Here is a 26,212-nt window from a genome sequence, read left to right on the forward strand (position 1 = left end):
GTAAAGGGGAGTGTGGTGAGGGGGGGGGGATGGAAGAGAGAGGAGGGTACTGGGGCAGATACGGGGCGGCGGAGGCTGCGTGATGCGCATTGACGGACGCGGATGGTAGATTGTGGGGCAGAGTGCCGAATATAAAGTGTGTTTGATGGGTAGAGTGGCTGGCTGGGTGTGGTGTGTGCACGTGTCCGGGGTGGGTTTGGGAGTGTGCGTGGGGGTGCGGGTGGGAGTGTGACAAGGTTAGTGGAAGTTTGGTACCAGGGGCGCCGACCCCTCTGATAGAGTGTGTGGGCTGCACGTGGTAGAGGGTGAACTGTGGATTCTGGGAGTGTTGGGAGAGAGGAGAAAGGGGGGGGGGACATCCCACCACCATGTTGGCGTAACGACCCGGAAGCCCATGCTGGGAGAGCTGGGAGAGATGGGCCAGCTGTGGGTGCTGACCGTGCGGTGGGCCGAGCGGTGGACGACAAGGTAGTGGGCCTCTCTGTATAGTATGAGGGGGCATACCTTGCAAAGGAGGAGGGACAGTTTGGACGTGGTAGCGATGGTGATGGTAGTAAGGTGGTGGGGGCTGCACGGTGGCCGCGTGACAGTACTGTGCGTGTAGTGCCTGGATCTTGGAAGGCCCCCCGTCCAGCTGGCACAGAGATGAAGGGGAGTGAGGAGGGGGCCCTCCTGTAGTCGGTGGGGGGACAGGCGCGGGGAATGGTGGCCCCGGTGGAATAAGGGGCCCTGGTGGTTTGGCGCGTTTGCTGCCGAATAGGGATCCCAGGAAGGAGCCGCTGTTGTTGGTGCTGCTGCTCCCCCCAGGTCCGCTCCCCGCTCCTGCTCTCTCTACACTGCTGGAGACTCCCCCAACTCCTGTCCCAGCAGTGGTATGTTGCTGCCCCGGCCCACCCCCCACCCCCGTTCCGGGGCTCAGGATGGGGCGGTGAGGCCGGAAGTCTTCTGTTCCGTAGCAGCCAGGCACCACACCTGGCACTGGATAGCGCTGGTGAGGCTGTGGGCTGCTAATGATGGAGCCCTGGGGGGATAAAGCATCATCATGCTTTAAAAAAACTCACTGTAGGATTGCACTACAGCCCCCGTTCCCACTTACATAATCACACACAGGACAGTCTATCTGGGGGTGAAGGACATACTTGGGCAAGTAAGAACACACACAACCATGCGAAGGATGTCGAAGGGCAGGTACATGTGGACACACGCACATACATGTACTATCTATTTGTACACTGTACACACACTGAGCATGCTCGGGAAGATGAAGCACGAGTGTAGGGAAATGCAGGCCTATTAAACGCTACAGGTCAACATCTAGTCTTTCAAACTTACTTCCATGGTACTGTCCAAAGAACCAACACTGTTCCTGCGACCACGTTTCCCTGCACCCCACCAGGAAGAGTCAGGTTAACAAAGAGTGGAAGATTGAAATGTTTTTTTGAAAAGATACAAACTGCATAAGCTGTGTCTGACTGTCAGCAAGAAAGAAAAATAGGGTGTAGTAATAGAACCAGAAAACAGAATCATTGTAGAAGCTGTGCTACCCAATTCAACCCAGCTGACAGGAAGAAAATGGAATTGACCCCGGCTCTGAGTTGCTGTTGTCTCACCTGTGTCCGACAGGTCCCTGAGAGATGAGCTGAGCGCTGTGCGTTTGAGACCCTCACCCACTGAGCAGTTGTCATCAAAACTTGTCATTCCCAGGGTGCCATTCACAATATCGCTCTTCACACCTACGCCTCCTCCAACCACACCTCCAGTAAGCAAGCTGGGCCGCATGACACCTTTCTGTTTCTCCAACTCCGCTGTAAATAAAGAGGGGGAACACAGGATAATTTAAAATGAGAGGGGGACACAGTACAGGGAATAATAAACCATATTTTGGTACCACCAGCACTCCATTTCTTGATAGAAACCCGTACAGATCATCATGCCTACTCAAGTTGCAGTTCACTGTAATGACCAGTAGATGGGGTACTTACACTCGACTCTATATTTCTCCATCTCTTGCACTTCAGCAATACTCTCCCTGAGGTCGCTAACAAAGCGGGTGCGGTCTTGCTGACTGGGTGCCATAAAGACGATAAGAACCTTCCTCTCTCCACCCAGGACTGCTGAGGTCAGGCGAATACCATGAGGGTAGTCTGAGAGATGCAAACCGAGAGAAATAAAATACTTTATGATAGAGGCTAACTTGAGAATAGTTGAAATGTGCAACTGGACAAACGGTCTCTTACAGGAGTTCTGGAACATGTGCACTTGCATCTCAACCAGAGGGAAGGATTGTCTGAAACTATAAGTCACTGAGGTTTTCTTCTTCTGGAAGATTTTGGTCACCTGATACACAACATAGATGGGATGTATTCATTACAGGGCCTTTTAAATGAAATACATTTATCATCTGCCATGTCTTAAAAAGTGATGAATGTGAGTCTTACCACCAGAAGGTCATTGAAGAGGAAGACCTCTCGTTGGTGCACTCCTGTCCTCTGAGGTCTGTTAGGGTCAGGAACCTCATAGAGCTGGCAGCAACACACCAGCCTACGATGGGGAAGGGACAGCACCTGTGTAGACAAATACAGTAAAAAATAAACGAATAAACTTTTTAACAAGCAGTGACCACATATTACACAGACCTGTATGTTGCCTTATTCAATTAAAAAACTCACAGGCTTCTTGCCCACAATGACTCTTTCCACCGCCTGCACTTGGGACACATGGTCATCATTGGTCCGTAGTTCCCATTTCTGTATCCGCTGATAGATCCCAACTAGCAGGTCCCTGGGTATATCCTGACCATTGTCTACACCTTGGGTGGAGACAGGAAATGGTAATGAAATGGCTGTACAAATAATGTAATTTGTAATGTAATGATGCAAACATTTCTGTGATATTTACAGTTTACAGGAGCAAGACATATTTGAAAGCTAAACACCAATTAAAGTGCAACTGAAATCCTCTTTAGTCATCCCTGTTTGTAGTCTAAATTATGTCAATATGTTTTTAAAATTTAAGTTAGTAGTTATTTAAAAAATAATATCAGAAATGCTCCATTTAATCTCAACTGGCTGGAGGGGGTTGTAGATGTCAGTGTTTGATTGACAGCTAGCAGGCTCCCAGAGTGTCGGTGTTACACAGCAGGGAACAAGAGAAAGTAAATAAACAAACAAACTTAGGCCGCTAAGGTGCAGGACAAGATGTGTTAGAAGGATAATGTGGGTTGTTGTGTAGCAGGCTGCTGTCTGGCTCAGGGTGACCGTCTGTTCTGCCTGTGATATAACGCTGACGTTACCACTTTATGCAAGATTTAAAGCAACTATTTTACTGTAAAATAACAGCTTAAATCATTTGATTGTATACTGACTTGTAATAATGCAGAATGCTACTACTCTGTCCCCCAAACACCTGTTCAGGCTTCAAGTAGGTAATATAGTAGGTAAAATTAGCTGGCTTGCTATGTTTTGTGTTGTTGCACTTTTTCACAAATTTCAACTTGCCTGATTTTGATCATAAGTACATTACTTATTACTGACATATGTATGTGTACAGCTGTCCATATTTACAGCACTGTATGCACTGTGGATTGCACTCAAACCACCCAAACAACATGTTTAAAAATACAAAATGTCCCAGTCTCTTTTTTCATTGTGTCCATAATGTTAGTAATACAACATTATTACTGCCTAATATGTGTTTCATAAAGTCATGTATCTGGTGTATGAGTCTTTCCGTTAAGTAGCACCTCTCAAGTTCTTGATGAAATCCTCTAGTTTCATCTTCCTCTCAGCTTTGACGTTGGGACTGTACATGTCTGTGTTGAGGAGGATTATGGCAAAGGCCAAGATGAAGATGGTGTCCGGGTTCTGGAACTGCCGAACCAGGGTCGGATTACACACACAGTATCTCTGACTGCATAAGAGACAGAAATAACATGTTCAAACATTCACATTTTGATACTTCAGCCAAAGCTGTTAAAATTCTCTTATATTTTCTTTATGGTGAACCCACTGAATTAAACACAAACAAACCTAAAAGCCTCTATGAGCCTCTCCACTTTTTGGGCTTCTCCTTGAACTTTAATCTGAGCCTGGAACTTCCTGAGAGCGTCATCCAGGTCCATACCTGAGAAGTCCATCTCATCCACCACACAGCTGAAACACACACAGCAGAGATCACTGTGTAACCTCTCCTACTTCACACCCTGGAAACTCAATATTCATCCGTCGATGTAGATGGTAAGTCACATATCATTACATACCATGTTTGTGTGTGGGGAGGGGATCAAGTTTGCCACAAGCGTGTTTCCATTTAGACTTGGCATGAAATATGTGAGCTGAAATGTGGTGTGAACATATGCTGATATGTGTTTGGACTAATCTCCAATAACAGATATTTGAATATGAATGCAGAATCTGTAAACAAGAGACCCAGATTTTGGCATTGGAAGCCTTTTGGTTTCCGTGTGGTCAGAGTAGTATTGACCAATCACGTTTAAGCAGACTTTGGTTGCATGCAGATGAACAGTCGGCATGGAGAGCAAAAGAGGAGGAGCACCTATTGTCCGACAACAATTTAGCTTTTTATTTACAAGAAAAAGTCTGCATTCATATGTAGATGTCTGTTTATAGAGATTAACCAAAATGTGTCTTCTTCGTCATTCTCACATATCAAGTTGCTAATCGGACTGCAGAGGGAGTTTTGGCCTGGATATCCGTTATCTGTTTTCCAGATACACGGAAGCCCTGAAACATTGGATGCTGCATCCAGAGGCTTTCATTCTGGAGATACATTCATCTGGATCCTTTTGACATGTTTGTCTTACATTTTCTGATCTATTACAACTTTCCTCAAAAAATCCTGCTGCTTCTGTGCTTTCTATTCCCATACTCACTCTAAAACATCTTTGTTGAATTGTTTCTGTCGGTTTCCCAGGAACTCTCCAATCATCTGCCTGCTGAGGCCCTTCCTCTCCAGGATGAAGCGAGCAATCCCAACTGGAGTGTCCGATACAAAACCTCTCTCTATCAGGTACTGGATCCCTTTCTCTGGCTTCCTATAGTCAATGAAAAAGAACTTTCTCACTACAACTTAACCAGTAATTGTGTGATCACCATGAAAATGGACTCTCATAGACACTTCTGTTTAGTAGTAGTATAAGTATCTTACTTGTTGAAGAGGTTGAGACCTATGCGGTACTGGCGTCTCTGCACCACATCACTGTTGAACGGTGGGGAGTCCCAGCTATGGCGGCATTCTCTCTGGTAGGTCTGCTTTCCCAGAGGCGGCAGAGGCTCTCGCAGGCTGTCCTGAGACGAGGAGCCAGAGCTGCAGTTGACGGTCTCGTTGGAGTTGGTTGTGGAGTTGAGTGAGTCGTTGTCTCCGTCCGAGCAGCACGGCTGCTCCAGACCACCAGAAGGCAGAGCTGTAGAGGAGGAGGAGGACAGAGGAGTGGTGGGGGGCTGCTGCGGGGAGGAGGAGGACGAGGGAGTGTCAGGGTACTGATGGTGGTGGATAGGGTGGTGGTGATGGTGGTGGAGTGCCGCCACCTGGTGAGGGATGTGTGTGGGTATGGGTCTGCCAGGAGCCCGGGTCTGACCCTGGGCAGCTGCTGTGGAGGAAGGGCGGGTGCCTGTGTTGGGGGAGTGTTTAAGGGTTCCCTGAGGGGAGCCAGCCCCTACCCCAGGCTCCTGTTCATAGACCAACTGTCTGCTCAGAGAGCCACGATCTGAACGGTCACTCATGTCCACTGAGCTGTCACTGGGTGGCTCAATAGTGAGGAGAGGCAGATGTGCGCCCCTTAGACGATAGTCCCTGCACTCAGTACACGGGGTGCTACGTCGACTGTTACTGCTGCCCCCTCCCTCAGTGTCCCTGCTGTCCTCACGCCCTCCGACACCAACACCGGGGCCCCAGTACTCTGTATCTGTGCTGCTGGGTGCCCGATCCAGGGACAGTGGGGATGAGGGCATGCCATCATCCATGTAAAGGGTTACGTCACTGTACGAGGTGGCGGTACTGTCACCGTGCATACTGAGTCCTCCTCCAGCACCCCTGGCTCGTTCTCCCAAACCTCTTTGGGAGGAGGGGTTGCTGCTGCTGCTCCACACACACTCCCCAAAGTCTTCACTAATCCCTCCACCCTCCCTGCTGCCCTCCTGGGAGTCATCGCGACCCGCGCGGCAGGTAAGGGCATCATCTATGGAGTCAGCTAAGGACTTGACCTAGAGGGAACACAAAGTGAGGTAGGAGTTCAGCATCCCTCATGTCAGAAAGTAAAACCTATTATTATATAACATTTGTTACAAATGTACAATAGATGTGTACTAAGGTTTAAAGATAAAATTCAGTATGTATAGCATGCTTTGAGAGTCCAGTGCCTGACAAAATTAAATGCGTGTTTGCTTTGTCTAGTTGTTTAATGAGTTTCTTTGTGTTCCTCTCTCCTTTGTCTGTTTCTCTGTCACTGTAAAGACCTTTGAGACTTTCATGTCATAAAGAGTTACATAAATAAATGAACCTGAAAAAAAACTTGATTATTTTAAAGCCAATCACACACAGTAAACCCACAACACCATCACCTGTTTGGAGAAGGAGTCCTCTAAGTGCGTGTAGTCTCCTTGGCGATCTGTGTCGGGGGAATGAGGAGGTCCTATGGCCACACTGTGGGTGAAGTTTGTCTGTGTCTGGGCCTGCTGCTGAGGCTGTCGTTCGTCAAAGGAATACTGCAGTCTCATGTTGGACAGGATAATGCGGCGTGTCATGCGGCTCTCTGAGGCAGAGCTTCTGAGGCGCTCAAAGTTCTTGTTCATGCGATACTGCCTGAAGGCCGTCTGAATAGTCCTAGCTGCTCTGCGACTTACAAAGGAACCACCATACTTTCTCTCCAACATCTCCACCTGGCAAAAGGTGGAGGGAAACGGAAAACAGATTACATATTCACTGCCTTGATGTCTTGCACCCATTAACCCTAGACTGAAAGTAATCCATTACCTATATAATGTTTTCTGCTCATGGCTTCAAGAAAACACAAACATTTACAATACAAATCATCTGACCAACAGTATCTTGATGATACCTTCTTATCCTGCAGATCTGTTGAGAGCTCATAGCTGTCTGAAAGGGCCTTGCATCTCTTGTTCTCCTCTTCCTCTTGCTTGCGGAGGGCCAGACTTGCAGGTTGGTGGCGTGTTCGCAGTGCCCAGGCCAAGCTGGCTGAACTGGAGGCAGCCACGCATGAAGGCTCCCTGGATCCAGAGGGTACGCTGCTGCTGCTGTCAGTGTAGCGCTCTGAACCACGCAGGTAAGGTGTCTGGCTGAATGAACTGTCTTTGTGGGTGCCCGTCTCTGGACACTGGGACTCCCCTTCCACACTACATGAGAAAATGAGCAGAAGCTTTTAGAATGAGTCAGAAGAGACTTGACAAAATATTACACCAAACACTTTGAAGTGTGTTAAGTACAAACAAGAGATTGAATGAATGATTGAGTAAGTTCAGTCACGAAATTATGTAGAATAGTACTTAAGAGCTTTCATATCAGGACTTACATGTACAGTTTGGAGCGGCGAGAAGCTAACCATTTTTTAGTGGAACTCATGGTGAACTTACACTATATCACATTTGAAGTCCTATTGCTTCAAAGCAGGCCCAAACCTCAAGATCTGAGAGCATTCCTGTCTACATCGCAAGTTGATTATCCAACAGACACAAAGGGTTCTGCCCTCTATTTCTTTCCTTTACTGAGTCCAGAGGATGAGTTAATATACTACTACGTTTAGCCAAGCCTACCAGTGTTTATGCACTGCCTTTATCTGCTTCTCACTTTCCGTCTCTTGTCTTTCCCTCAGTGTATCCTTGTCTGACAAACACAGCAGCGATAGCACATTTTCAGGAGTCATCAACATACTCCTCCACTGCCACATACTAGCGACACCATACTGACAGGAAAGACCAGGTTGTTATGTCAGCAGCAGGTGTAAATCAGGCACTTCAGCGCACTATTAAATATCATGAGACAAAACACGTGCAATTAACATCTCCTCCCAGATTCGCTCTGATTCAGTCTAATACACAGAAGTAATAGCAAGCAGCAAAGATTTGTAACAAATTCATCAAAAAAGTTTAGCTGGATTCAAGCGGAATCAGTCCTATTTCCAGTGAGTATAGCAATAACCACAAAACTTATCAAGGTTAAAGAAAGTCCAGAAATCCTCTTGCTGTCCTGTAACGAACTTGAGCACAAACAAAATCCACCCCAAGTTAATTAGTCAGTCTGCGTTTGGGAGAACAAATGCAGTCACATGCTCCTGCCTTCATTTCCTCCTTAAGTTAGCCGCACCCCCTTCTCTCAGCTGTGCAGCGTCCCATAGCAGAGGACAGAACGTAGAGACAGGGTCAGAGATGTGTGGGAGCATTAGATTGAGCAAACGAAATAGGCAAATCTTGGTGGCAAAGCATGGCTTGTGTTGTGTTGTGTGGTTCTACCTTTTGCATAGTTCAGGCTCTGCATCACACATTACATAATGCAGTTGACAAAAAAGGACTGAAATGGTGCCTTGTTGACCATTTTTGCTTAGTGTGGGTCAGCTAATTTCCTCCTCCCTCCCTCCCTCCTTGAGTTGCCACTGTTCCATTGCAGAGACTTCCTGTGTTAGTGTTTAGTTGGTAAAAACAAGACAAGGAGGAAAAAGCTTCTCAGGGAAGTAGGAAATAACTTACAAGTATTTTAATTAGTTTGATCTTGTAAGTGATACTAAAATACAAACCCCATAAGCCAGTTATATACCAAGAATCTGAATCTTTGGAGTTCACAGAGGGGAAAACATTATACAATGCAGGGTATTTCAACAGGACATCCTGTGCCTTCAAGCAAGGCATGACCCGGCTAAATTATTGTTGAGTCTAACAACAACACTGAGGACAACTCCATTATGTTGCATAACACTCAAGAGTCATGCAAAAGCCCAGTGACAAAAAGACACAATTCTGACATCTACAGGAAAGTGCATATCACCACAGCTAAACTAAGTTGTAAATATTTAATAGCAACTCCACATATTTAAATTTATACTGTTTGGCTGTGCTTTGTTTCCATTTTGAGTGAATTAACTATCAGCAACAAGTTGTTGTGTGCAACTCCATCTCCTCCTGAAATTGTTTTTTTTCTGTGAAGCATCATTTATCATTCCTCCTCCTCTGCTCCTTAAATAGAGAAACTGAGAAGAGGGAGGGGGTTGCTTGGTGACGGTTGCTGTGGGACCTTTGTGGGCGGTGAGGCAGTTGTTAGGATGAGAAGCGTAGTTGCCATGACAATGTATTGACACCATTGAGGTGGGTGTTGAAGATGCTCCACAGGTTGTGAATGACAGTCTACATAATACTTGTCTTGTTATGAAAACAGATAAAATAACATATATGTGCAGAGTGAACCATGCAAATACAGGATTGTCTAAACTTGTTAGTTTATTAAAAAAAAAGGTAGCCTTAATAAATAATATTACTGAAGTACCTATTTACATATTGTCCTGTATAAACTGTGTAACCTGAAAATTCTGTCTGCTTCAGAGCTGCTTAAAACTGCTCCTTTTAAGGAATGGAAACTAGCCACATGAGTGCCTCTGCACAGTGCCAACAGGTAGACACAAGCAGGGACTCAGCTGCATTGTAACTTCCTGCCATGCACATCAGCAGGAGCAGATGGTATTTTCATTTTTAGTCACAGAAACCTAACATTCAACACAACGTTAAAGAGCCACAGGCATGGTTTCATAAATGTGTCTCTGAATATTCATGGCTGTTCCTTGGAATGATTTGACCTCTAAAATGATAAAATACTTCAGTCAAGAGTAATATTTTCTGCATTGGCTCTACACAGAATCAGTGATGAACGACAGTAATTTTAGTCTCCACAGTCTCCAAGCAGCAAGACCTGTGCAAATATCACAGATTGGAATTTCCTGCCCTGAGCGTTAGAAGGAAGATTTTTAAGCTGAAAGATACTTATTAAAAGTCTCCAAGTTTGGTGAAATATTTGAAATAAAAATGATGGAATTCAGATTCACCACTGTTTTGTCCTATGCAAGACGCTGCAATCCACCTCCAAGTGTGAATACATTAAAACAAGACTTTTCATTTGGTTTTGCCTGCAGCAACAGCCAGGCAGTAATATGCGGTGAGAGACAAGGTGGGGATGATATACGAGTAAAAAGTTTGTTGTATAAAACATGAGTGCGGCCATATCGCAGCTGGCATCTTCACCTCATTACTTATGTAAGAAACCTTGTATTCCTGTTACAGTGCCAGAGAGAGGTTTTCTCTAGAGGCTCCCTCATAAAGACCAGCCCAGAGTTTCACTACCTCCAACCATTTAATTGGAGCTGAAACAGATGGTTGGAATCCAATAAACAGGAGAGTGATTGCTAATAGTGTTAAAAGAGTAAAAGACGTGGGCAGAAATTGATAAGAGCTCCAATGAGAGAAGCTGAAAAGTGAATGGGGGTGTGTGCAGTAAAGTACAATGTCAACTCCATGCAGTCCCCTGCCTCCTGTCCCTCGCTCATATAATATTGATGGGCTGACAGTGTGTGTTTGTGTATGAAAGAGCTGCAGTGGGTATGACTGTGTCATCGAACCCGCAGCAGGACACGGAGGCCGGTGGATTAACCTCTCTTCTGCCTGCCACGGTGATGCCAATAATTGCATCGATTTGTCTGTTGACTCATTTCCACCTAAGCATTGACTCAGTGTAGTTATCTCATATCCTTTCTAATCTATCCAGTGTTCAAATTTTGTGTCAATTTTTCCATTTATTTCAAAGCTTTATCAGCCAATATAAATACCCCCTGCAACCCAAATATGGACTATGAATTATAACAGGAGCAGAAAGGCCTACAGCAAGATCCCAGCTAATTACTTTGGTGATGTGATAATATTTACTATCAATATCAGGGCTTAAACAGATTAAAAAAACTGTGTTAGTAATGTTTTCCATCATGAAAATGGATCAACAATCTGTATTCTTTTTGTCACGTGATCCTATTCTTTCAAACGGACAAACTGAAAGGAAACAATCAAATCATTCATGGCTGAGTTTGGAGCATTCCTCCACCGCCAACACTCTTCTGCCACTTTGCTGTCTTAAGCTGTGAGCTTCCCATCAAACACACACACACACACACACTGTTCATGTCTTTCTGTGACCCAGACCCTCCAGTTCAAGGCTCAGAGAGGCTCTATGGTTTTGTCAGAAGAGGATGCCACTTCATGTTCAATCCAGGTAGTGAACTGAGAGATAAAAGCTTTGTGTAACTGTATTGTTTGAGGGCTGCAGGAGTGATGTAGCTGAAAATTGGCAATGTTTTGTGAGCATGAACTTATCAGATAATCGCTGGAGCTCAAGCAAGAAGGAATGAAGAGATATGTCTTGTATATACAGGCGAGCAGACATAATAGTGTAAACTTTCATTAGAAAATGAAGAGTTCTCCTTTCTCAGTATGCCGGTAGTTTATCTGACATCCAATATTTTTGAAACTGTTCCCAATGACTGCATACTTTCAATGTTTTTAACTGATCTACTTCCAGATTGGGTGCAGCTGATTGCCTTCTACAGAGCTTGTGCTCATATATCAAAGTGCAGACTGCAGATCTCCATTGTAGTTAACAAATCTGCCTAACGGGCATTCAAACCTACTTAACAGACCTTGGTAGAAGTGTTGGTCATTGTAACTAACTTACTTCAAAGTCATTTTTCAGGAATTATGTTCAATGTTAGACAGCTGCAGTGTATACATTTCCTGAGGAGTGACATCATTGACAAGCAAATTATCCAGACCTTGATTAATATGTAATCAGTCATGTGAACAGCATGTACACACAGGTACTTCGCAGTGGCCCATTTATCACCCCATCCCCATCCATTTATATGTCAGTTTCTTCCCAAATAATTTATTTCTTTTTACACGACATGTTGTGCTACTGAAAAAGCCACTCATTAATTAACAGCACTCAGCTATTTATCTTTTGTATTACTCAGTTTAGCTGCCTTTTGCTGTCTGTCTGTGATGATTCAGTTACATTTTGCCTACACACAGCACACACAGACTGGTGATCTACGGTACAATCCACATGTCATAGGCACTACATCACTGCAGTGTAGGCCACCATACAAACACCGGTGTAACAAGTCAGGTCATTTTTCACTGGTGCCAAACTAAAATTTGCTCTTTTGTGACCATTTTGTAAGTGAAAGAAAACTGAAAGAAAGCTGAGTTCTTACCATGCTGCTACTGTCAGAGAAAGGTCCCACACTAACTGAAGCAGTGTAATAACAAACACACCCTCTCTCTCTCTCTCTCTGTCTCGCTCTCTCACTCTTTCGCACTCCTTCACACACACATACACACACTTTCACAGTGGCTCTTGCTCGCCCTGAAAAGCTGTACAGGCTACATTCTTGACAGTCTTTTGACAGCTATAAACTTCCCTCACCCTGCCCAGCTTTTCCCCACCACCCTCCCTGCGCAGGATCACTGACATATGCACAGTCACTTTTATTACACAACACCAAACCAAACAAAAACACGTCACAACACAGCTGATAGGAACAGACAAAGAGACACATAGAAGAAGTTCATTTGTTTATTGAAAAAAGGGAGGAGGAAATAAGAAATGTTTGTTGCTTTCTCTTTTGCTTTTATATCTCACTTTTTAGATAAAATGTATGAAGAGACACATCAGTGGTGATCCTTGATGTCTGTACATGAATGCAGGTGAAAGCAAGGTAGTGTTTGGAAGCAGATAAGGTGGATGACAAAGCTTTTAGTCAGAAAATGAGACATAATCACTGTGAATAAAATCGACTACAAGGAGAATTGTCAGTGAAAAAAAGCACATATATATACTGCATAGAAATATGGTCAAATAAGAATTTTCTTTAATATATATGTTCACTAGATATAAGTAAATTATGCTCTCTGAGGTTCAGTGGTTCATATTGCTGCAGTGTACACAGACTATTAACGTCCAGACACACAGCAAATGTTTTTTTTATGATTTACCTTCAAATGAAAGATACGTAAGTACACTCCCGTGTACACTTAATTGTGAAACTTTTGGCTGAAAACAAAACTGATTCTCTAAAGTCTAAAGTTGACACCAGTGGAGGCACCACGCTTTCACACACTACAGCAATATGCTAATCAGGTTACCAACAATAATGGGGTACATACTGCAGTGTTCTGCAGGGGAAAGCGTTAACATTCAAGGATTATGCGCACCACACAATCAATACATAACTTAAAATAGAATTCCTATAATCATTTCTGTGCGTGGATGAGTATGTGCTCGAGGGGGAGATGACTGAGGTGGGTGTGTACGAGCAACATTCCAGCATGACTGAAACAACAGAGCAATTACAACAACAAATATTTCACCTTCAGACATTTTAAAATAAATGTGTGTCTTCAGGAACTAGACAACTTTATACTGTTCAGAATTAAATCAACAAGCTAAATCTCTTCAAGGTCATGAATAAACATGATAATAGATGAGACAATAATTATCTGATGTGTAGGAAAAAATTACCATTACAAACTACATACCATTAATGTCTTTACATCATATAGCAGGTAGCTTCTCTGACATTGCATAATGGTTGGCGACAGGACTGTATAGTGATTTGCACAGATAAAAAATGGTGACTACTGAGCACATCTGAACTGACATGAGTCAACTAGTGGATCTAAGATAAGCATGAGTGCGACAGTAATGAGCAGACGATAATGATTCGTTCTGACAGCTTGATATGGCTGCTGGAAAAGAAATAAATAGCAAAGAATACAGAGAAGAAGAAGACAACATCAAGATTCTGTCAAATGTAAATGAATGCACAAACCATATGATACATGAATAAATCAATGATAACACATATACCAACTGTCACAAACACTACAAGTTGCATGCATTTCAGTTTTTCTCTCTACATTGCTTTGAAAATACTTTGTTTTTTTTTTGGTACACAGTGCGGTCTCTGTATTCTGGCAGCATAAACTGTGATAGTCTTTTCACAGGTAAATGGACGAGTGAGTCGTTGTGCGGCCAGTCACACCTCGGCTCAGCGAGAGGAGGGGCTACTGCAGCCTGAGGCAGAACAACAGAACTGATGGGCACCCTCATCCTCACCCTCCTCTCTTGGAAAGCAACACGGGACGAGAGTCAAAACACCGACAGAAACACAGGAAGGCAGACAGACAAGACAGAGAGAGAAAAAGAAAGAGGAGGACAGAGTGAAAAACAGCATGAGACACACACAAAAAGCAAAGAAAGCTAAAAAGCAAACAGGTGGAAACTAGACAAGCCTGGACTGGGCTGCATTTTTAGTTAAAACAGGGACATAAACAGGCATCTTTATTAAAAATGTGTTAACCATACACTATATATGCACATCACAGATGTCTAATGCCATTAGATGGCAGTGTTGAAGCATCGTGTGCTGATGTGTCTGAGAACAGTATCAGGTGGAGGATAAATGAGGGAAGGAGAGAAAATAAGGTGAGAATTCACCAGCTTCACTTGTGACTCAGTCCACCTTGGTCCCATTGCTTACTGCATGGCTCTCACTTGTTTTTCAAGCTGGTAAAAGGGCCTAACTCTAGCTATTAGTCACCCCGGGGAGTGGTAGGAGACTGAAGCATAGGCTCTTAGTTAGGATTAGGAGGGGTTGCAGGGAGGTAAAGCAGGAAAGCAGGCAGACAAGGATGAAATGGAACGAAAGTGATGGTGACAGGCCACTGTGTATGAGAGAGATATCTGGAAGTTGTTGACAGGCTTTGGGATTGTTGCAAGGCTTCTTATGGGGTTGAAGGGTTTTTTGTTCTTATTGTGTTGTACTCACTGTACTCAGGCCCTGCTGTGGCCCTTACCTGTCCTCCTTCTGTAAGCTTTGGTCAGTAGAGGGGCAGCAGTACTGATGGAGACTGACGAAGCTGTGAACAGTCAGACTGGTGGGGAACAGAGTGGCATAGGCAGCGCTGCCCGCTGCCGTAGGAGTGGTGGGAGCCGAGATGGGCTGCCCTGAGATAGACGATGGCCGGACACTGACAGGAAGGACCAGAGACGGACAACACACACAGAGACATGGAGAAAGCAGAGAAACATACACACATACAGTCAGCGCCAAAGCAGAAAGAGAGACAGAGAGAGAAAGAGAAAGAGAAAGCACTGATTTGAAGCTGCACATTGATAAATCATAGAGCGGCAATGGTAGTACAAGGAATGACACATTTAAAAAGAGAAAAGAGAAGTAAAGGTGTGACAGTAAGGTGACTAACAACTTCACAATCACTACAGGTCTTTGTTAAAATCAACTCCTGGCAGGTAGTCTACAGGTGTGTTAAATAAGAAAGAAAACAGAGTTCAAAGTCAAGGTTTAAGAAAGAAACATATAGAAATTCCCACAGAGATTTTTATGTGAGAAACTCAAACCACTCTGATGGATTATATAAAGCTCTATACTGGTCTATAGTGGGGTTCTTCTGTGGATCATCCTGTATGAAAATGTGAAACCACTTTCTGTAATGCAGGCAAAAGTGCCCATATAACACAAAAGCCTCTCTACAACCCCTCTACTCTGGCAGGAATTAGAGATGTTCCATCTGCAGATTGTGAGTGAGCAGTGGTTGAGATTAGCATGTAAATGGTCGGTTTCTCACTGGGGCCAGCTGCTGTCAAGGACACGCAGTCCCTGTCATTTTAGCATGGAGACACTCAGTGAGGCACAGGGATGAAGACAAGATGCAGCAAAGAGAGTGAGAAAGGAAGTGAGATCCTGCAACACTTAGGCAGTAGTTTACCAGCTTGTTTTATGGCCAGCTGTGTAAGATGTGGCGACCAAACTGAATGTTCAGAATGTGTTTTTCACTTGATGGATTCATCAAAGAAACCAAATTCTTTTAGAAGCTACAAGCAGTACTGTCAGGGTATGTTTGGTGATATTCTGTATTCTCCTTATTGTGAACAAATCCCACGAAAAGACAAACCAGCAATAGATTGTACTAACAAGTGTTGCCTGTCTAGCCAAAGTGTTTTAAAGCTCATTTTTGTATGTGCAATAAGACTCCATTGTTGTTCAAAAACAATTAAAAACACATCAATAAACCACACTTGCGCTGAGTAATATGTTGCTTCATTACACTGTCTTTTATTTCGAGTCAAACCCACATACTGTACACCCTCCTGCTGACATAAATACTCACTAAGGCACCAAATCTGCAGATGACATAGTTCCCCAACAAAAATTATTGTTATATACTCATGACATTATTTTAAAGCAACAATGGGAAAACAATGCGCTCGTAGTTATGAACATCCAGAGAATTCTCACCTGAATCACACGTTCAGCTGTTCAACTTTACTGTTCTGGTTCACTCTCACTGTTTTAATAGTGTTTAGAACTGCAGGTGCTACAAATCCTACTGTACACTACCTGTTTAGAACTAAACAACAAACACACATAGTTTAGCGACTAGCTGCTGAACATGGTGGAGTATTTAGAAAGTAAAGAGGCACATTTCCCTTAAGAGTTGATGGAGACCAAAAGCAGAGCTAAAAGAGAATGGATAATGTAGTTATAATCATCAGGTGGACTGAAACTCCAACTCCAAATGAATGATACTGTTGCTCTGTTCGCCATATCAAGAACAAAAGGTGGTGATATGTCAATGTCGTGTTTACAGCTTGTTTCCATTAGCAAAAAAAAAAAAATGTATTACTTATTGCATGTTAAAACATTCATCTTCTGTAGGAACAAATGGGCTTGAGGCTGAGAGCCACAGAAAAGATAGTGAAGTCTGAAATACTGAGCGATGGACAAACACACTGTTGGTTTTAGCCTTTTAATTAGATGTGTAACATTTAGGAGGCTCTATTGGCAGAAATTGAATGTAATATGCATAGGTGTGTTTTCACTAGTGTATAATCAACTGAATATATTAATTTTTATGTTTTTGTTACCTTAGAATGATCCTTTTATTTCTACAGACACCACGGGTCACCTTCCATGGAGTCCGCCATGTTTCTACAGTAGGACCAGAAGGGAAAAACAAAACATTGGCTCTAGATAAGGGCTCCTTCACACTTGGAGGGGGAGAGTGAAGTGAGGGAGTTGCGATCTAGATGCCACTTAATCCTACCCATTGCTCCTTTAACAATAACTTAATATAGAATATCAATAGCCTTATCCTTTAATTCTACTGATAACGCAAACTAAAATACAATTCATGTTTGACAGGATGTCCAATTGACTCTGCCTTTCAAATGTTGACAGGGTCAAAGCAGACACAAGTCAAGGACACTGAACAGGGCAGTAAGCAGGAGTTTAAGGGTTTATAATCAGAGAGGAACAAGAGTGGTTAAGGATATAATCATGTAGGAGGAGCGCTCGTTTGCTTAGTGCAAATGATAAAAAAGTTCCAGTTGAATGAGAATAAGCTGTCAGTGGCTATCTGAACAGCAGAGCGCCTTGTTCATTCCTATTTATAAAGATTACACAGAGGTTACAAGTCAGTGCCTTGATAAGAGTTTCAGGCTTAAATTTGCAGGCACAGATACTATATATTTTAGAATCCTGGCATGATCTGACAGGTGTTTTGTTAATTTCTCTTTATTAGGTCTCTGTAACACAGAGAAAAGAAATGCTCTGAACAAATGAACCCGTTGACCTGTTTAGCTTTGGATGGGGATGTGAAGACAGGCAGAGGTGCTGTTATGTAAGCCTGAGCCATGCTTGTACACACTGTGTGGTCTTCACTGCCAAGATTTGTATTATACCAGCGGTAACTAATGCCTCCTGTTAGAGTATCCCCAGAGTGGCAAGTGTTGACAGGCTCATCTAGGTTCTGATTTTTTGCCTCATGTGCAGTTAAGCCTGAATCCCAGAGCAGCATAAAAAAACAGGCACACAATGCCTCAGCAGTCCTCCTCCTTCTTTTACTCCTCCATAGAAAAACACACATACTACCCACACATCTTCTTAGTATGTATACATCTCTCTTTCGTACATTAGTAGGCGCACATAGAATAACAAAATAATAAAGCGAAGATATCAAGATATGAATCAACACTGATAAAAAAATATTTGTGAAGAGCAGAGGCGACACAGGAAGTCCAGACTAAAACAGAAAGTGGTACATTGGGAGAATGAGTGAGGTGGCGTGTATTTAAAGAGGTGAGATGACAGAGGGTGGAGGCAGGAAGAAGAGTGGGAGGAGAGTGAGCTACATAAGAGTGGGAGAGGTTGAGTACAGAGGAGGGCAAGGGTGAAAATAATCAAGAGTGGAGGAAAGGAGGGAAGAAGGACGGAGAGGGGAGGAGGAATGCGAAATGGAAACGGGAATGTGGAGTGATGGTGGTTGCGGGAATCAAGTGTTTCCTCGAACCCGTGCAGCGGCATGGGGGTGTCAGTGTGTAGGAGAGTCTATGTATAGATGAGCGAGGTGAGTGGGAGCAAGGCTCACATGCAGCGATCACAGGAAGACCAGCACCAGCAATGTTGTGGCAGGTTTTTTCTGTACGCTTACACTTCACAACAACCGTATCACAAAGAGCACTTCCATTTACATCCACATTGCTTTTCTGGGTTATAATCTGTCCATCCAATTCAGCCATGGTACGACCCACTTCAAACTGTGCGTTCATTATTATTTTTTTCCCGCCATTGTCTATGAAATAAAAGTGTGGGAGCACACTGCGTCATCCCACCCCCAGCGCGTGACCCGCCTGACTCCTGCTGACAAGCAGAGACGTTTGATAACCACACACGCCGCGTTGTAGCCTAAAGTTAAGTGTGTTTTTATACACAGCATCCTCCCCTTCCCTTCCTTTCCACCAGTTCTTCCACAACCCCCCCCCCCCTGCTTTCCACTGTGAGCTAGAGTCTCCTGCTGCTTGGCAACAGTGCGGACTGCCTGTGTGGGCGTTTAGCATTGAGTGCCAGGCGAAAGCACTGACAAGGAGGGGCACAGTTACAGTTACGACTCAACTACGCACGCCAGGCACCTGCTGTACCCTGTGAGTTTGCGTGCACATGTGTGTGAGTGCTTGTGTATAGGTGCGTGTGTGTGTGTTTGAACTGGATATGATTCACCCAAATGAAGAACAATTAGACTTCATTTAAATGTGATGTGGGAGACACAGAAGGAGTAATTCAAGAAAACGATACCCCTGCAGATCACCGAGGCGATATTCTATAAAGTCTGAAACAGATCTCGGTCATAAAGCATGACTAATTGTCTCTAATGGCCGGCCAAAGAAACCACATCCCAACTTTTCAATGAAAGAGAACCTGTAACCTCAATGTCGTAGCACTCATCTGTCTTCAATATGTCTCCTCCATCCCCATCTAGCCGTCATTCAATCCTGCTTGTCTTTCACCCTGCTCCTGCTCCCACTCCTACCCTCTCTTCTCTTCTCTCCATCTCTCTATTCTGTGTCTCTCGCCCACAGAGTTCTTCACAGAAGAGCTCACAGCGTTCCCACGGTAACCAGTCTCCCTGTTCTGCTCCACAGAACGTGTGCATGAGTGTTTGACAAACATCCCGCCTCAAAAGTGCCACTTATCTGCATTTGAACAGGAAAAGACAATGAATAAAGTCATAGTAGCAGCTAGGAAAAGGCTATTGGAGGTGCACCTGTGTTAATCAAATGCTGACCTACAGTGTGCAGCGTGCACTTACTACAATGGGGGGGGGGGGTCATGATTACATCCACAGTGATGTTTAACCCACTGATGAATGGACAGAAGGCGTAGTTCTCTGCCCTCCTCGCTAATAACAAAGCAAGACTGCTAATCTCTGCGCTAATTTAGCACGGCTGTTGTTCGGACACAACTGTTATCTGTACACAGCTGCCATTTAAAACAAAGCAAAAGAGGCTTCTCCAAAACTGACGGGGGGAGAGAAAAGGGGGAAGGAAAAGGGGGAAGAGGTTGTGTTGTATCAGGTTATTTAGCCTCCCCCTTCTGTCCTCCCCTCCCACCCCCTGGATAGGTGAGGGGAGTCGGAGGTGGAGGGAGAATGGGTGGATAAAAATATAATATTGTAACTGCCTTGAGGACAGCTTTACAGTTTCCACAGCAACTATATCTCACAGCACTCCCGGTCCAAGGACATTTCTCTTCCTGTGAAAAACTTTACATCACAGCTATTCACTTGTCTCCTTACCATTTCAAAAAGGTCAGACGGGATGGTATACACAGATAGAGAGAGAATAAAAGTAGTAAGGACTATGAATGACACAGGCATGGTCATGTGTCTAAGGTTATAACATATATTTGTGCTGCCTGAGACAGACTTGCCTCGTAGATGATAAACTGAACAATTCAGTGTGTGGTGAGTTTTTGTTCTGTCACAAAGCCAGTCTGTCTGCTGACGTGATATCTTGTGTTCCTGTTGTGACATCTAGTCGTTTCTGTACAATGTAACCTTACAAGGCAGCTAAGACACTGTTCAAAAATAGATGAGACGTGACACCACTGTAATACATCAAATACAACTGTAAAGCCAGAGAATCCTTCTGCATTTACATGTAATATACATGTTAATAAAAAAAAACTAGAGTGTGTGCACTAAGCGTAAAATCCAGAGTGCCTCACTGTGCTGAATATGACCATCTGCTGAGACAGCACAGGTTAGTCAACTCTGGAGATGAAATGAAGGCACGTTATTGGGCCTCTGATACTTGAAAATATGTAACCTCATGAATCCTGAGTAACACATGACTACCATGGAAAGGAAAAAAGAGTATGATTTTACATTTGCGCACACTGTATGAAGCAATGAACACTCACTGCACTCAGAAATGGCGAGGAAAAAAGGCAAAAAAACACCACCCACGTACACTTGCCTCCCACACACACATCCATCATTTAAATTTACGTCAAGCTAAACTGCATCACAGTAGTCATTAGCACTGTTGCGATATTTTAATGCGGGACAAAATTAAACATTGTTTAATCCACTACGTATCCTAAAATAGAAAATATAAAGGATAGTGAGATTCTTGAGTTCTTGAGAGAAACTGCAGCTGCGGCTTCACTGTATTTCTTCTAGAAACTCACAGTGAGTCCAGAGAGAATAGATTACCTCCCATCACATCACACAGACTGTTTGGAGCAGGTCAGTACAGGCTCAGCTGAGCTTTCCCACACATTTGCCTGGGGCCAATTCATTTCTATAAAATGTATCTACACTATCTTAGTGAGTATAGGATGTAAAACACTGCTCAGAATGCCCAAATTACCACATATTATAAACAGTTTATTGGCCTAAAGGAAGAATCATTCAATCGACCACATCAGGAACAAAAACTGTGCTTCGGTTAATAGCAGGAAAAAGAGCGAGTGAGCACAGAGGGGAAGAGAAAGAGAATAGCACAAAAGTAATTTCTGCAGCTTCTCTGAGTCATATCTGCAGCAGTGGGAAACAGAAACAGCGAGGGGGAGAGAGTGAGTGTGTGTACGTGGGTATGTGAGAGAGAGAGTTAGAAAGAAAGAGAGAGAAGGGGTGGAGTGGGGGCTGTAAAGGGGATGGGGTTATGTGTAGTAGAGCTTCACAAAATTAGCAAATTAAGCTCCCTGTGAAACAAAAGTCCATTACTCTTCTCAATATTCCCCCCGAACAGAATGAATGTCAGTTTCAGAAAGAGTCAAGCACATGCTCACAATGCCCTGCGTGGAGAGGGAGATAGATGGAGGGACGAGGGAACAGAGAGACGAGTGGAGACACAAGCACCTTCACAAGGCTCTTTGGAGCTTCTGAACTCTCCCACTGTGACAGCGAGAGTGAAGTGGAGAAGAAAGATAAGCTAGGGTCCTCTTCTTTTTTTCCCCGGCGTTATATAATAAGAGTGCTCTGAGTATCGGCACCACTGGGGCTGTCACCAAGACCTCTAGCTGCCCCTGCCTCTCATCTTATGAGCTGCATGAGGACAGCTGCATGTATGTAGCACATAATGAAGGGTACAATGTCTCACCCATGCAGAGAGAACTGTCACATCATCATAACATGACAGCCTGTATGGCAGACTGCAGGGTCACATTGGCTGTCTAATAATGGACATCCCAGGTTATATCCTGCAGTGCACACATGCACGCTCACAAAAAAGACACACTAAAGACACACATATATATACACACAGCAGTAATTATCACCCCTGGGCTAGTGGTAATTATACTCTGGTCACACTAATTAATCTCTCATGCACTCTATGTGGACGTACCTCCCTCTTTCACACATTTTTGCGCACACACACTAGCACATACATTATATGACGATACACTCTCACGCACATACACATACATACAAAATACACTTGCATGACCTCTCTCAAAATAACAACAAAAAAAAACATCTGCCATGCTCACAGCGAGCTTTGGCGATGCCCACAACCCTGCTGCTTCTTGGAGGAGGTACTTGACGTCAAAAATCACTCCACCCCGAGGACTCAGACTCACATTGTTCACACTGCCATTAACAGGAGGAGAGGAATGAAATAGGGTAGCATTTGGGACAGCTGTTTACAGCGTGCCGCTGGGAGAAAGAAGAGCAGAGGAGCGACTTTGTTTTGATGCAGTTGCTGTGCACGCATGGCTAAAAGAAATGGGGACAAGTTTATTCAGTTTCCTGAATTGTTATGTGAGGCACAGAGTATGCAGGGCAGATATGAGGACTCCTGCTGGAGGAACAAAAACTAATTGGACAAAAACAAAAGCAGCTCTCTGAGCCTTGCCTTTTCTGGCCCAGACTCCCCTCTCCTAACCCCCTCCCGCTCTAACACACTCTGTTGACAGATGGTAAATCAGTGTGTGTGTTCCACCTTTTCTCTTTTAGACTGGGGCATGCTGAGTAAGGTCGCTCAGTCACTTTCCTCCCCCTTGTCATCTTCTCCCTCTACCCATCCCTCTCCCACATCTTCCTTCTGTTTCTCCCTCTGATTTGAGTCATATTTAGAGCAGCACGGGCACCGATGATGAGGAAATTCATGTTTATATCTGATCCATTATTAGAGGAGAAGATTCTGCTGCTGACCTAAGCTAATAGGCCAGTTTTGGGTTAGGCTGAGTCACAGCCAGACAGGGACAATATGGCTCTTCTGTGCGGGTGACTCTTTATTAAATGTGACACTTCATATGATACGCTTGTCTGAGCCTGAATCCAAAGTCCTACAAACGCTACAGGCAATTAACAAGGGAAGATCAGCAAGATCTACATTTGCAATTCATCACTGGATTTAACACCTACATAAATAACTAATATGTGCTTCTGTCTAATGACTAAGTCACCCCTGGGAATGAGGAGAGGGGGGCTGAGAGCCAGACAGCGGAGGAAAAGACAACTTCAATCGATAAGGGATTTGGTCAAGTCTGAATCAATCATTGAGAAGAGGATTGGGACCATATGAAAATAGATAGCGAGTTAAATCCAGTAATAATTGCAGAGATGATTGTATGTAGAGAAATCATATGCACAAAGAGCAATGCTTTCTGTCCCTAAGACTGCTGCAACAATATATTTCACTGTGTACTTTTTCACATGAATTGCTGCCTACTAAGAATGCTTAATGCTTCCGGAACAAAAGCCGGCTCTATCTGTGTGTTTGTGTGCGTGGTTAAGTAAAAGTGAGGACAGATGCACTTGTTGTTTGCCAAAGCTGTGTTTGCAGCGCTCTCTAACTTCAGGTCAGCCTTGAGGTTTGGGGGATGGGGGGGGCTGGGGAAAGCAACCAGCCTACAGTTCAGAGGGAAGAGGAAAAGAAAAAACACACTTTTAGCAGTCGGTGGATTTTTTTTCATACAGAAGGGCTTCACTGGTCCAGAAAGTTCAGATCACCATGAAAAAGACCCATAACCCTGCAGCCAGGACTTGAGGTATCTTCAGCATACTACTATGAAACTCTTACGCACCTCACATAATAGACTGTGATCATTACACAAATCAAACCCTCTGCACGCATAATTACACACATCATGAGGAAATGGACACATTGAGCACTTATCACTCTACCCATAATCCGTCAGCACTTTGCATATTTCCTCATGGTGGTGTATTTTAAAAAAAAAAATCGCTTCTTAGGTTCAGTCCCATTACTGTGAGGATTATCTTTGATGACTAGAAAGGCTGCAGCTCCATACAGCCTGTCATTATGTGGGCTTAGCTTATAAATGTTCTGTCACTTTATGCAGACTGTGGTCATCACTACAATTTAGAGCAACTTGGTCAGGATCACTGACATTCCTGTAATATGACATGAAGCTCATCATTCATTGGAGGAAGATCAAGCTAATAGAGGAGGCTTCTCTGTTAGAAAAGAACTTACTTTCTACGAATGGTGGAACTGGTGTTGGTGTCTGTGCTGTCAGTGCGTTCAAGCCGGTCTCGCTCGGTGGTGGAGGAGCCGCAGGAGAGACCTCGGGTCAGCCTGGTGTGGGTCCTTCTCTCCCTGCTGGGCCCTGGAGTTGTGGCTGATCCAGCTGTCGCCTGAGCCGTCGAGGTGCTACCGTTCCCGCTGCCGCCGCCACTGCCACCACCGCTGCCATGATGGATGGGGAGAGACAGAGGCTGGCTGTGGTTGTGGTTCTGATCGGGGGTGTCTGAACCCGGCGTCCTTGGGGTGCGATCCTGCCTCAGGTCCTGGTTCTCTTGGCTGACCCGGTCCAGCTGGCCCTCCAGCTCCTCGATGCGCCTGCGCTGGGTCTCCAGGAGCTTGGCCTGGCTCTCGATGATATTGTTGAGCTCCAGGAGGTACTCCACTGCCCGGTTGGGGCTTTCTGGGCTGGTCTCCATGGTGGGCCTCTAGGTGTATGACCACCACCAGCCACAACCACAGTTTTGACCCCGTAGGGGCCGAGATCCACCCCCCCCACCAGCCCTGATGAGTGGGGGGGGGAGGGAGGGACCAACGAAGGCTCTAGTGGAGATTAACTAATGTCTTCAGATGTTCAGAAACAGGAAGTCACAGAGGATAAGAGGTTGAGAAGTTCAGACTGACTACATGTCCCCAAATCTGAGGGCAAAAATGAGCATTATAGCATCTTAGTAGCCTTTAAAAGTATTGCAATGCTGAGAAAATAGTTCAAAGCTCAAAAAGAAGCTCAAAACCCTGTTGGTTGTCTGATATCCGGAAATCAAAGTCATTTTGAAAGACCACGCCAAATCAGCAGGGAGTGGGTCAAGAGTTTGGGGCAACATGATGAACACTGAGCAAAATATTTAAATATTTAAAGATTTGCTGGGGGGAGGGAGTGACAGAGGTAAGTAGTGTCTAAATTGAGGCTGATCAAAGATCTACAATGAACTTCAATTTGCTTTGATGTGTCTCTGAGCACATAAATACGCAGAGGAATAAGTAGAATATGTATGCACTGACCTGTGACATATCCTGCTCATTAACTTGTAGAGCTCTGGTATTAGTTCATTATAGAACATCTCTAATGCATCAACAACTCTTTTAGCCTCCTCGACATACGGGGGGGAAAGGGGGGATGGGGTAATGGGGGGGTGATGCTTTTTTTTTGTGATCTACCACTAATTATCAGGCACTGTCAATCATTACATAACACAGAAAATTCTCCTCCCTCCCACGTTGAATATCCCCGCAGTCTATCATCGTCGCTTTCAACCCATGGCTTGATGAGTCTCTACAGCACAGAAAGTAAGCAGAGGTGGCTTACTAAATTCATTCCTGAGGTCCAAATCCTCAACCCCCCCTGGTCCGACAAAACTACATCCTAGTGCCTTAAATTCAGATTAGTTCCCAAACTGTGTGCCTCTGGGTTTTTCATCCGAGAGTAATGCAGAGTTTATTCCCACGTCACGCATTCATAAACACTGGTCCTGGAGATAAAAACATGTCACCTCTTTTTAAAAAAAACAACAACAACTATCCGGAATATTTTTTTTTTGTTTGACAACCACGAAAGTCTCAATAGGCTGTGTAAAATCTTTTAAAACTGTACTTTGGTGTTTCGCCGCTGTCGGCGCTGATCTGAAATCGGTTTTAAACGTACAGGTTGAGTTATTTCCTACTTATCTGAGACGAGTTTCGGCTGTATCGGGTCGGTAATCCATGCAGGTGCAGCGGGGAATCTTCTTTGCGGTTGGCGCAGAAACACGAGAGAGAGGTTTCGCTCCCGGAGCGTCTGAACTGCAGCGATGCGTGCGGC

General features: G+C 44.3%; 1 protein-coding gene and 1 long non-coding RNA gene across 3 annotated transcripts in view; one reads left to right on the top strand and one right to left on the bottom strand.

Moving 5' to 3' along the window:
* The window catches only part of iqsec2b (IQ motif and Sec7 domain ArfGEF 2b), a 26,498-nt gene extending 286 nt beyond the window's left edge, over positions 1–26,212 (bottom strand). The window contains exons 1-14 of one of the 2 annotated variants that reach the window (XM_035656543.1): positions 24,367–26,212; positions 7,076–7,370; positions 6,579–6,896; positions 5,167–6,221; positions 4,892–5,053; positions 4,029–4,151; positions 3,743–3,909; positions 2,670–2,809; positions 2,439–2,564; positions 2,238–2,337; positions 1,983–2,144; positions 1,611–1,805; positions 1,333–1,382; positions 7–1,021 (exon numbers count right to left, since the gene is read on the bottom strand). In XM_035656543.1, the coding sequence (XP_035512436.1) occupies positions 7–1,021; positions 1,333–1,382; positions 1,611–1,805; positions 1,983–2,144; positions 2,238–2,337; positions 2,439–2,564; positions 2,670–2,809; positions 3,743–3,909; positions 4,029–4,151; positions 4,892–5,053; positions 5,167–6,221; positions 6,579–6,896; positions 7,076–7,370; positions 24,367–24,833 (4,375 nt within the window). In that variant the 5' untranslated portion in view covers positions 24,834–26,212. Of the gene's footprint in view, positions 1–6; positions 1,022–1,332; positions 1,383–1,610; positions 1,806–1,982; positions 2,145–2,237; positions 2,338–2,438; positions 2,565–2,669; positions 2,810–3,742; positions 3,910–4,028; positions 4,152–4,891; positions 5,054–5,166; positions 6,222–6,578; positions 6,897–7,075; positions 7,371–24,366 lie in introns of those variants that run through there. The other variant, XM_035656542.1, reaches the window with a different exon arrangement.
* LOC118324287 lies at positions 11,157–16,152 on the top strand. The gene is made up of 2 exons (XR_004796553.1): positions 11,157–11,274; positions 14,067–16,152. It is a non-coding gene; the product is annotated as an uncharacterized LOC118324287 (long non-coding RNA).

This window comes from Morone saxatilis, unplaced genomic scaffold, assembly GCF_004916995.1.
Source record: "Morone saxatilis isolate NCDOM2014 unplaced genomic scaffold, NCSU_SB_2.0 Contig15, whole genome shotgun sequence".
Taxonomy (NCBI): domain Eukaryota; kingdom Metazoa; phylum Chordata; class Actinopteri; family Moronidae; genus Morone; species Morone saxatilis.